General features: G+C 43.1%; 1 protein-coding gene across 3 annotated transcripts in view; it reads right to left on the minus strand.

Annotated features, from left to right (window-relative positions):
- Positions 1–11,728, minus strand: part of RINT1 (RAD50 interactor 1) — a 31,950-nt gene extending 20,222 nt beyond the window's left edge. Inside the window, exons 1-4 of one of the 3 annotated variants that reach the window (XM_035020382.1) lie at positions 11,553–11,713; positions 11,065–11,110; positions 5,654–5,838; positions 1,257–1,498 (exon numbers count right to left, since the gene is read on the minus strand). In XM_035020382.1, coding sequence (XP_034876273.1) covers positions 1,257–1,498; positions 5,654–5,838; positions 11,065–11,110; positions 11,553–11,594 — 515 coding nt within the window. In that variant the 5' untranslated portion in view covers positions 11,595–11,713. Of the gene's footprint in view, positions 1–1,256; positions 1,499–5,653; positions 5,839–11,064; positions 11,111–11,552 lie in introns of all 3 variants that reach the window. The other 2 variants (XM_035020384.1, XM_035020385.1) reach the window with 2 other exon arrangements.
- Between the last annotated feature and the right edge of the window lie 3,556 nt (positions 11,729–15,284).

The raw sequence follows: 15,284 nt of genomic DNA on the forward strand, positions 1-15,284 counted from the left end.
TTTTTTTTAAGATTTTATTTATTTGACAGAGAGAGGGAGAGAGAGTGAGAGAAGGAACACAAGCTGGGGGAGTGGGAGAGGGTGAAGCAGGCTTCCTGAGGAGCAGGGAGCCTGATGCGGGGCTCGATCCGAGGACCCTGGGATCATGACCTGAGCCGAAGGCAGACGCTTAACGACTGAGCCACCAAGGCACCCCCTGATAGGTAAAATTCTTTAAAATACTGAGAAACATGCAGGATAAAATGATACCACATTACTCTTTGGAAGACATAACAAAGTATATTAACTGTGATACATTTACAATGGGACATTAAGACTCTTGTATGACCTTTCTTCCTCAAGTCTTCCAGACAACATGAATGGTTGCTGACAGCTTTGGAGCAAGAGTAGTTAAAACAAAGCAGGATGGAACTATGCAGTTTGGAGGGGCTGGGGGACTATATCATGAAACCAAATAATCTGCCAATCTAGGCAGAAATGTTAATTTATCTTGTCTGAAAGGCAATACCAGACACAGTCAACACCAGTAATACACATTCAATTCACAGAGAAGTATGTACTTCTTTTTCCCCTAACCACAGGTAGCAAAACTCTGTTACATCTAAGAATACTGTGTAGCTTTTGTTTGATGATTTCCATTGGGGGCACCAGGGTGGCTCAGTCAGTTAAGCATCTGTCTTCAGCTCAGGTCATGATCCCATGGCGGGTGGGGGTGGGGGTGGGGCAGTGCATGGGGGTGGGGAGGGGGGTATCCTGAGATGGAGCCCCACATCGGACTCCCTGCTCAGTGGGGAGTCTGCTTCTCCCTCTCTCCCTGCTTGTGTGCTCTCTCTCTCTCTCTTGTGTTCTCTCTCAAATAAACATCTTAAAAAAAAAATGATTCAAATTTTAGAAAAGCAATCCATTTCATCAAGTGACCATGTCTAAAAAGTAAAAGAGAATATTACCACACTGAAGAGTTGTTTTATTAATTTGGTTTTATAAAAGTAGTTATCATGTATTCACAACACAACTATAGGACTTAAAATTTTTACTTAGATTACTTTCTTTCAAATGCAAATTAAGCTCCCTGAAAAGCTTATGTTCATTCACAATAAAGGAAAAGAATCATTATCATAATGCTATTTTCATAACAACTGGTAAAATTACATTATTATAATCTTTAATTAACTCAATTATTTAATGGCATGCATACACTCAGTAAGAAGAGCCTCAAAGGAAAATAGTAATTATGAGAACAAAGAAGCCCTTTTTACCTTAGTTCTTCAATTTGTGAAATCCATTTAAGGTAAGCAAGATGGCGCTCAATCTCTTCAATTTGGTTGATCATGGCCCCAAGATCTTCCATCCAGGGCTGTGCCGTCAGCAAATGGCTGTTAATGGAACTGAAGAGGTGAGTTTCTTGCTCCAGAAACTGATTAAGGAATTGCTTTGATTCTTCTGCATTTTTTAAGGCATTCTGAATTCTTTTAGGGATTTCTGATGAAATCGTAAGTACCTGACCATACCAAAGAAAAAACAAAAAAGAACAGCAGCAATCAGATACAATTTTCATAACCTTTTTAAACCTATTACCTTCAAAATACATGTTTGTTCTAACAGAATTGAAAATTGTCAATTATAAGCTTCAAAAGAAAGGTGTGATTTCTGCATCCTGTACCCAGCAAACCTAAACACGAAATGCTATATGCGGAGATGGGTGGGGAGCAGCCTTTTGCCCCAGTAAGCACCTCTGGATCTGCCTTCATGAAGCTCAGCGCTTTCAGAGGGTCCAGCCAGAGAATATTTTTATGCTTTATCTACTAAATACTTTCCTTCAAAAACAAATGAAGCTCTGATTCTAAAAGTCTGAGTATCTGTACGTCACAAAAGTTACCCAGGTGATTCTGATTTAAGTCCAGGTTGAGAACCACTGACCTGGTAAGATGATAACCAGGTAATGCCTTGAGATATGGTATTTATTAATTCTTCTTATAGCATATGGAAAAACATATACAATCGTTAGGTATCAGTACAATATAAAGACTATTATAGGAGAATTTCAGTTTAATCAAACACTTTGCCCAAGGCCCTGTGCTAGGAATAGACAGATAAAGAAGACATAGCATCTGCCCTAAAGCTCAGTTGGTGTGGAAGAGAAATGGAAGCACATACCTCCCGTATTATGGGGTTAATGCAGTAAGAGAGAGATGCTAGGTGTAATGGTGGCTAAGGTAGTGCTTCCCAAACCTGAATGTACGTAGGAATCACCTAGAGATCTGGTATAATGCCAGTGTGAACTCATCAGGTCTCAAGTAGGGACTGAGATTCCGCGTGTCTAACAAGCTCCCACACTTTGGATATCGAGGTTTTGAGGTGCAAGGCAATTGCGCTGCACCGCTCCTGCACAGACCTTCGCAGGACGGGCGGGAATTTTCTTGGGAACTTCGGAAGGAAAAGGGCATTCCAGGCAAAAGGAACGGCTCAGTCAGGATGAGAGAACAGCAAAGAGCTGGGGAAGGCACAGAACACAGTTCAAAAAAATGGAGAAAGAAGAGATGAGTCTAGATGGTAGGGGGAGACAAGATCACAGGAGCATCTTGTGCTGTAGAAGGATGTGGGCTTTTCCCAACAGGCAATGGGAAGCCAGTAAGAGCTTCTTTTTTTCTTTTTGTTCAAGTAGGCTCCATGCCAGCACGAAGCCCAACGTGGGGCTTGAACTCATGACCCTAAGATCAAGACGTGAGCTGAGATCAAGAGTCGAATGCTTAACCAACTGAGCCACCCAGGCGCCCCAAGAGATTTTAACAAGGGAATCATTCCATTAGATTTATGATTTAGAACATAAAGTGACAAAATATTATGTTTATTCTCCTATTACTTGCAATAATAAAAACTGGGAACAGCAAAAATGTCGACCAACAAGGGCCTAGTCAAATAAATGATATACAGCCATAGTTGAATACCATAAAACCATTACAAAAGAGAGATCTATATACACTGATATGAAAAAAGTAATATATTAATTATAAAAAGTTAAGCTATGCATATTTAAAGTATACATATGCTTATACATACATAAAAGATTTTAACTATGTTTTATATGTATTTGCTTATTTACACATAATACAGTTTCTGTAAAGAATACAAATGAGGGCACCTGGGTGGCTCAGTTGGTTAAGTGACTGCCTTCGGCTCAGGTCATGATCCCAGGGTCCTGGGATCGAGTCCCACATCGGGCTCCCTGCTCTGCAGGGAGCCTGCTTCACCCTCTCCCACTCCCCCTGCTTGTGTTCCCTCTCTCGCTGTGTCTCTCTCTGTCAAATAAATAAATAAAATCTTAAAAAAAAAAAAAAGAATACAAATGATAGTTACTGTGGGGAGGGAAGGAAGCAGAAGATGGGCAAACTGCCATCAAGTGCAGGAGAGGCTGCAGCCCTAAACTGGGGTGGTGGCAGCAGGGGTGGGAATGAGGGGACAGACCCAGACACCAGAGATGTGAAGGGGGGCAAAACTCTGATGTCTTGGTGATGGGGTAGTGGAGGCAGGATGAAGGGCAATCTAGGAGGGCTCCTAGGTTTCAGGCCCGAGTGACAGGCAGATGATGGTACCATTTTCCAAGGAAGGGAAGCATTTGAAGAGACAGACATGCTGAATTTAAGCTTCAGTTAGGGACTTCGGCAGAAGCTTCCATGGTCATCAGGGAAACGAGCCTGACTGGGAAGTGGAGATAGACGTAAAGAAAGATGACTTTCTGAGGAAGCCTAACAGTAAAAGGAAGGAATTAACATCATCTAGTAAAAGATGAGGGGAGGGTTTTTTGTTTGGGTTTAAGGAAAACGTGTGTGTGTCCCTATGCTGAGGGGACAGGACTGGCTGAGGGGCAGAGGAGCAAACTACAGAAGTGTGAAGCAAGCTCACTCGGGTGGCAGGTAGGATCTGAGGCATGAGGACTGTCTCGCATTGATCCTTTGCTGAATTAAGAAGTAGAAATGGCAAATAGGTTTGTGGGATGTGGGGTAGACTGTTCAATGGATTCGTGCTAAGTGCTCTTAATTTGTGCTTTTTGGGAAAAGGAAAAGACAGAACGGCCAGATGGGGTAGTTATCTTGGGGCAGAATTCGGAAGAACAGCGAGGGGAGTGGCAGAGGAGCCGACCTTCCCAGGGGAGGAGCCAGGACGGACTGCCAGGTGGGGCTGAAGACCGCTCGTCTGGGCTGGCATCCATGCTCCCGCTGTGTGATTTCCTCGGAGAACGCCCAGCACAGACAGCTTGCCTGCAGAGTGGAGGAGGAGGACGGGGCAGGGCCATACTTAAAGAGACTCTTGGTAGACGTGATGTAAGACAGGAGCACGGGAGGCCTGAGGTGCTGGGGGTGGGAACACAGGACGACTGACCACCCAGGGCTAACACCAATCAGCCACACACGGTGTGCGGCTCCACCACCGCGTGGTAGTTACAGGATGGAAACCTGGCGTCCTTGACAGACACTCTATTGCAGGTACAGCGAGCCACTTACTTTTTTAAGATTACATTCACTGGGTGTTTTAAAAACTATGTTAAGTGGGCGCCTGGGTGGCTCAGTTGGTTAAGCGACTGCCTTCGGCTCAGGTCATGATCCTGGAGTCCCGGGATCGAGTCCTGCATCGGTCTCCCTGCTCAGCGGGGAGTCTGCTTCTCCCTCTCCCGCTCCCCCCTCTTGTGCTCGCTCTCTCTCTCAAATAAATAAATAAATAAAATCTTATAAAAAAAAAAAAAAGACAATTAACCGGATAAAATGTTAGAGTTATCTGAGGATTTGAGAAACTGAATTCCAAGAGAACTGGGGTGTAGATATAAGAGTGAGAAATTTTAGGGCGCCTGAGTGGCTCAGATGGTTAAGCGTCTGCCTTCGGCTCAGGTCATGATCCTGGAGTCCCTGGATCGAGTCCCGCATCGGGCTCCCTGTTCTGCAGGGAGCCTGCTTCTCCCTCTGACCATCCCCCCTCTCATGTGCTCTCTGTCTCTCTCATTCTCTCTGTCTCAGATAAAGAAATAAAATCTTAAAAAAAAAAAAAAAAAAAACTATGTTAAGTAATATGTTCACTGTAAAAAGAAAACACTTGAAAATACAGAAAGATGTGAATAAATCACCTGTTAACCCACCACTCAGAAATAACCACTATTATGTTATATTTGTTTTCATGTTTTCTCCTTATGAGTGGGTATATACAAAGTTTGGAATGATGGTGTTACAACATTTTTGTGTACCATGAAATGACTTAGTTATAGAAGCACTTTAAAAGTCACTGTATGAAAAGCTACTTAAAATGTTAGCTGTCATATTTTTAAGACCCAAATAATATCAGCAGGAACTTTGTCTTTTTTTTTTTTTTTTAGATTTTATTTTTAGGTCATCTCTCCACCCAACATGGGGCTCAAACTCACAACCCCGAGATCAAGAGTCGCACACTCCACCAACGGAACCAGCCAGGCAGCCTCAGGATCCTTCTCTTTTACATAATTCATAAAATATCTAGCACACTGTAAGTCTTAAAACCTATTAAACAGTTTTAAATGATTAGACTATTTGTCACAAGCTATATCTTCAAAATTCCCTATACAATAATGGTTATGTTTATATTATAGTATGTGTATACTTCTGATATTATTTCAATGAGTTTTAATACTTGCCTGTTCTTCTAATTGCATTTTATTTTCTGTCATCTGTTCTATGAGTTTATCAAGTTTCTTTAAAGATTTAAGGTCATTTCCAACTTCCTTTTCTATAAATGCAGACACGTAAGAAGGGAGATCACCATTATCTGCATCTTCATTGACTTGTTCATTTCCAACAAGAGCTGTAATATTTATGTCACCTAAAACAAAAGAATAACAATTATTCAACATTACTAAGTACCACGGGGCTAAAGGAAATACAAAAGATAATACAAAGCAATATATCTACCTTCAAAATTTAGTAATTTAAAGAAAACACTATATATGGTATGTATATATATGTTCATGTATATATACTATATACACACACACACAAATATCAAAATGAATATATATAGTATGTATAGATCTATATGCATATATGTGGATGTTTTGGATTTTTTTTGTACACACACACACACAAATACCCAAATGAATAGCTATAAAGCAATCTATCAGTCAAGTACTACAAAATGCTTAGGAGCTGAGGAAATTCAGAGTGAAGGGAAATTCCTGAAGTCTGTCCTAATAACCATGGGTTTCAACAGATGTTGGCATGACAATGCAGTTACAAGCAGATATTAAACTTTTCCAGAAGACTTTTATCTTACAAATCTATTTTATTAGTAGAGGGGGAAAAAAGGTCAAATCTTATTTTATTGATGTGGTTTTTATTAAAGTAGTAATATATTTTTAAAATCTGTAAGGAAACAGATAATGTGGTCTAGAATAACACCAAAGGAGGACTCTGGTTTTAAAATGTTAAAAAAAAGGAAAAATATTGAAAGATTTCAAGTATATGAAAAAAATTGAAAGGCTGACCAATGAATAAAAACTCCTTATTATGTAAGAGTAAAAAAGTTTTAGGGGCATCTGGATGGCTCAGTCGGTTGAGTGTCCGACTCTTGGTTTTGGCTCAGGTCATGATCTCAAGGTCGTGAGATCGAGCCCCACATTGGGCTCCATGCTCAGTGAGGAGACTGCTTGAGATTCTCTCTCTCCCTCTGCCCCTCCCCCTGCTCGTGCATGTGCGTGCTCTCTCTCTCTCTAATAAACAATAAATAAATCTTCTTAAAAAAAGAGTAAAAACGTTTTAAAAGCTTCAAATGCCATTGTACAAAGATGCCCATGTCAGAAAAAGAATAAAAGGAAGTGTGAAAGAAAATACAAATTACTAAGAAAAACTCAAAATGACTGGTGCAACCACTAAGTTGTACCATCTGAAGTGAGACTCCTTCCATCGCCAATAAACTAGACTTGGACTGACCCACACTGTACTTACTGAATGGACAAAAGCAGGTGACTTGGAACCCTGAGCCATTTCTAGGGAAGAGTGGTAGCAAAGGTAGCAGGGCCTGTGATGAGCAAACCATGCCCATTGAAAACAGGAACACTGTGTAGCTTTGCTCTCACCCCATTCGGTGGGTCGGATTTCCCAAAGAGCCCATTCCTTATTCTACACTTGAACGCCGATCATTTCCTATCATTTCCAAGTCAGTTTTTCACTCTGCAAGCATCCATACCTTCTTCCACTATCCATGATGCCTTAAGAATTAAGCAATTTAAGCTGCCTCTAATTCTTTATGGAATGAAGCAAGATTCAAATACATAAATAATAGATTTTCAATTTTTATTCAAAGAAACAAATTTCTAGTAAACATTTAATCCACTTCACAGGAAATTAAATTCTCTTCCACTGTCCTCAATTTGTGGACCAACAGCACTGCTCCTCTTTTGCAGAGTTCCTCCATCTCTACCTTCCCTGACGGTCTGTGCCAGGCTGGACGTGCCTACACCGCAGGGAAACCTGAAGCCACGGAGGCGTGTTGGCAAAGAAGGTAAGAGTGCCGTGATATGCGGATGCTGCCACAGCTCTTTCTACTCCAGCCCTGCGTGTTAGAGATACTGTTTCCTCTGAAGTGTCTGTTTCATGTGCAGGCTATCCCCTTTTGCTTACTTGTGATATCCTTCTTCCTGGAGAAGGTTAGGAAACTTGGTATTTGAATTATCCCACAGACAGGGCTTACTCTCCCTAGGTTTGAGTAGTACTTACAGATTTTAAAAAAGGTGGGGGGGAGCCTGGGTGGCACAGGCGGTTAAGTGTCTGACTCTTGGATTCAGCTCTGGTCGTGATCTTGGGGTTGTGAGAACAAGCCCCACATCGGGCTCCATGCTCAGTGGGGAGTCTGCTTGTCTCTCTCCCACCCCCTCTGCACCCCCCCGCCAGCTTGTGCTCTCTCTCCCTCAAATAAATAAATAAATAAAATCTTTAAAAAAAAAAAGATAATGTAAAAATGTAAGATCTCCAGATGAAATAAGTGCTATAAAATAAGGCCCCAGAGAAAAAGCAGACTTCCTAGAAACCAAACCTTAGAATAAACCTGAACATACAGTGTATTTCTCTACTTCAGGTTTAACTAAAGGATTTGGTCCTCTCTAAACAAACCATTCACAGTGAGTTATAAACAAATTAAAAGCTTGACTGTAGGGGCAACTGGGTGGCTCAGTCATTAAGTGACTGCCTTCCGCTCAGGTCATGATCCCAGCATCCTGGGATCGAGCCCCACATCGGGCTCCCTGCTCAGTGGGGAGCCTGCTTCTCTCTCTCCCACTCCCCCTGCTTGTGTTCCTTCTCTCGCTGTCTCTGTCTGTCAAATAAGTAAATAATATCTTTAAAAAAAAAAAGGCTTGATTGTACTAGCATATGTTTAATTACAGAGACTACAGCAATGTCTAAAAAAAAAAAGAAAAGTGTGTGTGCATGAGAGATAAAGCTGGGGGAACAATACAGAGTCTCCTGGGGAGCAATACTGGTTGAACTTCGCCTCTGTTCTTCCTGGAGCTGCCCTTGTAGAACTTGGCTCTTTACCAAAAATGAAGTTTTAAGAAAGCAGCAATTAGAGAAAGGCAAGAGGTTATAATCAGCCTCATTACAAAACAACTGTTACTTCTGATAAAATGAAAATATGAATATCTAAAAAAAAGATAATGCCTAAATGCAAAATGTAACTGTCAGATATTCAATTATTTATGTAAAGATTTACAGAATAGGGGTGCCTGGGTGGCTCAGTCGGTTAAGCGTCTGCCTTCAGCTCAGGTCATGATCTCAGGGTCCTGGGATCGAGCCCCACATCAGGCTACCTGCTCAGCGGGGAGTCTGCTTCTCCCTCTGACCCTCCCCCGTTTCGTGCTCTGTCTCCCTCCCTCACTCTCTTTCTCAAATAAATAAATAAAATCTTAAAAAAAAAAAATATTAACAGAGTATATACCAATGTGTTTAGGACTGGGAATGTTCCCCAGCTCCCCGAAACCAAATTTTCCTTTGTTCTATTCAACTTATAAGAATTAAAAGCTTGTTTGTATGCTGAGAACCAGTAGCCCACTAGTAAGTAGAAGCAAAACTAGCATAAATCTATGCCTCAACTTCCCAACTATAAATTAAACATTTGCCCAGCTTATACTTAAAGGTTATAAACGGGATTAAAGTCCATGTTTCCTGACTTTCAACCCAATTTTCTTTTTTTTTTTCCTCCTTCAAATATGAGCTGAATTGGCTGGTCTGCATCAAATTTTATTAATACAGAAATCCATCTACCATTATGTACAGGAGTCACAGTGTCCTCTTTTTTTATCTTAAATAAAACAAGTGCATTAAAAAAAAAGTGCATTGCGTGGTGCATCTGCAGACACCTATAGGCAGGGCTATGTGCGGAGGGACTGTCTGGTGAATGCTAAGGTTGCTGTAGCTTTGGGAGCAAATTCTATCTTCACCTACTTTTATTTTTTTTTTTCAATTAAATTTTTTTCACCTACTTTTAAATCATATTCTTTTTTTAATTAGATTTTCTTTTTTAAAAAGATTTTATTTCTTTCTTTCAGAGAGAAAGAGAGAGAGTGAACGAGCTCAAGCATGAGCAGGGGGAGGGGCAGAGGGAGAAGCAGACCCCTGCTGAGCAGAGAGCCCAAAGAGGGGCTCGATCCCCAGGATCCCTGGATCATGTCCCGAGCCGAAGGCAGATGCTTAACTGATTGAATCATCCAGGCGCCACTTTAAATTATATTCTTTTGACATCACCATTTAAATACAGCACAGTACGTTCTTAGTCAAATAATATATTTTTTTAAAGATTCATTTATTCAGTTATTTGAGAGACAGCGAGAGAGCACGGGAGGGGGGAGTGGCAGAGGGAGAAGGAGAAGCAGAGGCTTAACCAACTGAGCCACCCAGGTACCCCAAGTGATATTCAGTAAGATGACACACCAATGATTTGCGAGGTTTTTATGACTTTCTTCTTCTGTTTTTTGTTATGAGCACTCCTAATTGCAAAGAAGTTGACCAAGCCACCAAAGGAGGGACAAGGACAAAGTCTATAATCTGTGTCTCTCATTCTACTAAATGGCAGCTCAGTAGGCACCAACTTCCAGGCATCTGAATGGGCAAAGGTGGAAAAGGGAAGGGTTTAACGGAAAGATATGCGGTACTCTCCAATCCTTTAACAAAGGAGCTAAGTTGTGGGAGCTATGCCTGTCAAGTGCTATGGACTACTTAGAACTTTCCTTCTGAGGCAGACTGTATCAGCAGGCAATGTTAAGGGCAAGCCTAACTCCTAAAGCCACTGCAGTAATGTGGACACCCTTCCTCCTACCACTATTCATTCTAGACTACTTGCCATGGTCAGAAGAACCAAAAACCCTCTGATGAGATAGCTGTTACATGCCTTTCCCCTTCCTGCCCTAATAAATTTCACTTTAAACGTCCCTGAAGACTCCTTGATTTCCAAAGCCTGCCATGCTTAGCTCATTAAAGTAGAATGACAAATGTCCACATTCCTGACATTCCTGCTCCTGTCCTAGGTAGGAAATGGAGGTATTGACCTTTTCCCTCTTCCTTGTCCAGACCAAGATCCAGCAAATAAGTTATCGCTTGTACTCTTCTTCCCAGATCAACTTTTAATGGTAAATTCACCGAAGGTAAAGTACAACTAAGCAATTACCATTTTGACTCTATCATCTCTCCCAGATCATTAGCCCCTCCAAATTCCTGATGCATGATAAGTTGATGCTTCATTAAAATAACAGACAGGCCCCAATCATTCTGAATCCAGTATGAAGGGCAGCACTCCAGTAAATCCACATCAGTCCCTGCACTAAGTAGGGATCAGGAAGTGCTTATCTCCAAATCATCCCATATTTTACAATTTTAGAAAGAAAGATACGTATATAATGATAATCAGTACTTAATACTATGCAAGCATATTGTACAAAAGAGAGAGAGAGAGATTCATCTAAAAGATAACAGGCCAAGGCGCTTCGCTGCAGACCGCGGAGGGCTGAGTTTTGGAGAGATGGCTGGGTAGAGAATGCTAAGGTGTTTCGAGTCTGCTTACTTTTCTCCTCGACGTCCTTCCTTTCGTCAGCACTTTCAGAGCAGCACTAGAAGAACAGGTGCGACGGACACGGTAAGACTAAGGAGATACGGGGAACTCATACAAGATTCGCAGAGGGCATCCACTGGGGCCCCCTGAGGCCCCTGGGGCCTCCCTGAGGGGTCAGGGCCATCTGATGCAGGTGGCCCTTGGGACCACCTCTGCCACCTCCCCAGGACGGCTGGAGTTACCGCGCCCAGCTTCCAGGGCCACGTCCCTAGAGAGCTCTGTGTCATGTCACCAGGCTCGCCAGAATTACCGCCTTGGGACCACCTCCCCTGGGAGGTCCGTGCCCCCTCACCAGATTGCAAGGGCTGTCTCCCCCGGGCCTCGGAAATCACGTCCCCAGGCCGCCAGGGCCACCTTACAGACACACTCTCCCTTGGGAGATCTGTGCCGCCTCACTGGGTCACCAGTGTCCCTCCCCCGGGTCACCAGGGCCGCCTCACCGGGGCTGCCGGCGCCTCGCCGATCTCGCCGGCCGGGGGCATCCCGCCTCCGCGCGAGTCCTCGGCTCCATGCGCAGCCAGCGTGGCTTGTAGGGTTCGGCGGCGGCCGGCGGCCACACACCCGCTCAGCCTGGGAGACCGTGGGGCTGCGCGCCACCGCTACTTCCCCTCCGTCTCTCTGGTTTCTTCCTCTCTTCCCAGAGAGGCCCTGCCCACGCAGTCGCCAGCCGTGCGCCGTCGCTCCCCCTGCTGGCAGGAGGCCGGCGCGGCCGCTCAGGAAGTGGGCCTTGGCCAAAGACTCTCCGGACAAAGGAGGTGGGGGGGGCGGTCCTTCTCAACCTCGGAAAAACCTCCACCTCTCTGGGCACTCAGGGGGCCTTTTTTACCTGGAAACTCATGGCTTTTAGTTTGGAGACGTTTTCTTGAACTTTTTGTTGACGACCATTTCTTCCCTAACCCCTGTTGTTGTTTTCTTTCGGAACTCTTATTTTTCAGATTTTGGATTCCCTGGAGTGGTTCTCTAATTTCTTATTTTTTCTTTCTTATTTTTCACTTCTTTGTCCTTTCCCTTTCATTTACTTCTCCTTTCTCAGGATGCTTCTGGAGGTTGTGCTCTACTAAAATGAGGGACTAAACAAAGGAAAAAGAAGACATAGGATATAGGAAACAGAACATACAATGCAGGAGAGAAATGAATTGAGAGTCTCAAACAACAGTCATCACCAGACATGGATTGGTGCAGGTCCAGAAGGCTCCAGGAGAGACTCCTTAAGACAGATGAAACTGATAGAACTCCTCACCTATCTAAATCTTGGGAGGCAGAGATTGAAAAAAATCATTAAAAAGTTTGGACTGGGCTTAGTGATGAGTACTAAATCAAAATAAGATAATTATTAACTGCAGGAAAAACAAAAGGCTGAACAAGAAAAGAGAAATAATCATAGTATACTACTTCACCAAAGATGTAAGTAATGTTTACCTAGTCATAATGAAGTAAACACAAACCTATTTAAAAAGGACAGTATAACTAGATTGAGCAGATAAAGAGATGAGAAGTGTGGTGGAGGTGCGAGAAGGGATGGGGAAAGGAAGAAGAGCTAAATACTCATCTTGCACTTAGTGAAGTCAATAGATAATGCTTAAAAGTGAAAAACTGAGAAATAACTATGTAAACATTTTATTTAGAGAAATGAAGGTAAATAACCAGTTAAAAGAGGCGAAATGGGGACACCTGGGTGGCTCAGTCTGTTAAGTGTCTGACTCTTGATTTTGGCTCAGGGTTGTGGGATTGAGCCCCACCTCAGGCTCCACACTCAGTGGGGAGCCTGCCTGGGATTCTCTCTCTCCTTCTCCCTCTGCCCCTCCCCCTCTAAAATAAATAAATAAATCTTTTTTAAAAAAAAAGTGAAATGACTGCCTTTGAGGAGGGGAAAATTGGTAAGACAGGGTTGGGGGTGCAGTCTTTGCTCTTTCATTGCAACTTATAAGATTTCTATCGAATTATTTGACTCTAAATCACAGACATGCATAACTCTGATAAAAATAAAAACATTAAAGGAAAAAAAAAGATTGCTCTAAACCCAAATTTTTGCTTCTGAAGAATTCACTTTCTGGTAAGGGAAATAGAAATGAAAATAAAAAATTTAAGATTGAAAGCAGTAGGTTCAACAACAGAAATGTTTGCAATGACTGAGGGAGCACAGAAAACAATTGACTACCATCTGGGGAGTGGAGAGAGGCAGTCTAAGATGGACAGAATACGAGGCAATAATAAGGATGAAACGAGATACATTATGTATGTTAGGCACTTAGCAATGCATAGTGCTGGTGTGGGTTAAAAGCAGGATCCCGAATATTATACCTAACATACATGTTAGGATGTAATTTGAAAGTCAAGGAGAGGGGCGCCTGGGTGGCTCAGTCATTAAGCTTCTGCCTTCGGCTCAGGTCATGATCCCAGGGTCCTGGGATCGAGCCCCGCATCAGGCTCCCTGCTCTGCAGGAAACCTGCTTCTCCCTCTCCCACTCCCCCTGCTTGTGTTCCCTCTCTCGCTGTCTCTCTCTCTGTCAAAAAATAAATAAAATCTTGGGGCGCCTGGGTGGCTCAGTCGTTAAGCGTCTGCCTTCGGCTCAGGTCATGGTCCCAGGGTCCTGGGATCGAGCCCCGCATCGGGCTCCCTGCTCCGCGGGAAGCCTGCTTCTCCCTCTCCCACTCCCCCTGCTTGTATCTCCTCTCTCGCTGTGTCTCTCTCTGTCAAATAAATAAATAAAATCTTAAAAAATAAATAAATAAATAAATAACATCTTAAAAAAAAAAAATTGAAAGCAAGGTCTCCAATAGCTATTGGAACACCCATGTTCATAGCAGCATTATTCACAATAACCAGAAGGTGGAAGCAATGCAAGTGATGAGAGGTGACAAAATGTGGTTATATAAATATGTAATGGGATATTATTCAGCCTTAAAAAGGAAGGAAATTCTGACACATGTTACAACATGGATGAACAGTAAGGAAATAAGGCAATCACAAAGGAACATATACTGTACGATTCCACTTACGTGAGTTACCTACATTGTAGAATTCACCCAGACAAAAAGTAGAATGGTGCTTGCCAGGGGTAGGAGGACGGGAGACTGGGGAGTTTGTTATTTACTGCGTAGAGAGTTTCAGCTTTGCAAGATGAAAGGAGATCTGGAGATGGATGGAGGTGATGGTTACACAACAGTGTGAATGTACTTAATGCCGCTGAACTTAAACTGAACATTGAATTGTAAACTTTTACCATGGTTAAAATGGTAAATTTTATGTTGTATTTTACCACAGTTAAAAAAAAAACCCCAGAAATCTAACAGAAATAGGACTTGAAATAACACAGCTTTTTCACTAAGGATTGAAATTTGGCAAAATATTAAATGCGCAAAAGCTATTAGAGGCCTGGATTTGGTTGCAAAACGTGTGCTACTTGAAGAGCGTGGAAGGAGTAATGGGTTTGATTTTGATTCACACAGAAGCACAAACTTGCTAATGATCAGTTTTCCTGAAGCAGATCCTATTGGGGAGCCGTCAAGCAGGAGGGGTAAATCGAAGAAGTGGGAAAATGGTTCTCTTGGATTCTCTGCACTTTGAAGGAATTGTATATAGAACAATATAGTCCCTAAAGTTATTCTTTTTTTTTTTTTTAAGATTTTATTTATTTGAGAGAGAGAGAATGAGAGAGAGCACATGAGAGGGAGGAGGGTCAGAGGGAGAAGCAGACTCCCTGCCGAGCAGGGAGCCCGATGCGGGACTCGATCCAGGGACTCCAGGATCATGACCTGAGCCGAAGGCAGTCGCTTAACCAACTGAGCCACCCAGGCGCCCTAAAGTTATTCTTTTAAGTTAGCTGCGTGTGGAGAGCAACACAAAAGGGCCTTACTATGTAGAAGAAACCTTTATTAAAATACAGCAAACATTTGTACGGCCATCGCCACTTTCGAAGTCCTAAAGATTGTCTAAAGGACTCTCTGATGCACGATGAAATCACTGTTTGCCCGGGTGAAGGCCCAGGCGAATGAGCCGCAGGGGTCTCCCCAACCCGCAGCGGACCACGCCGCAGGTTACCAGCGAAATTCCTCTCGGCGAGGCCGCTGGGACCCTGGGCGGCGGAGAGGGGCGGGGCCTCGCCGCTCGGGGCTGGCGCGGGGGCGGGGCCGTCGGCGGAGGCCGGGCTCCGCCCCGGGGGTGGGGCGGA

Source organism: Mirounga leonina, unplaced genomic scaffold (genome assembly GCF_011800145.1).
Source record: "Mirounga leonina isolate KUSES-001 unplaced genomic scaffold, KU_Mleo_1.0 Mir_174, whole genome shotgun sequence".
Classification (NCBI taxonomy): domain Eukaryota; kingdom Metazoa; phylum Chordata; class Mammalia; order Carnivora; family Phocidae; genus Mirounga; species Mirounga leonina.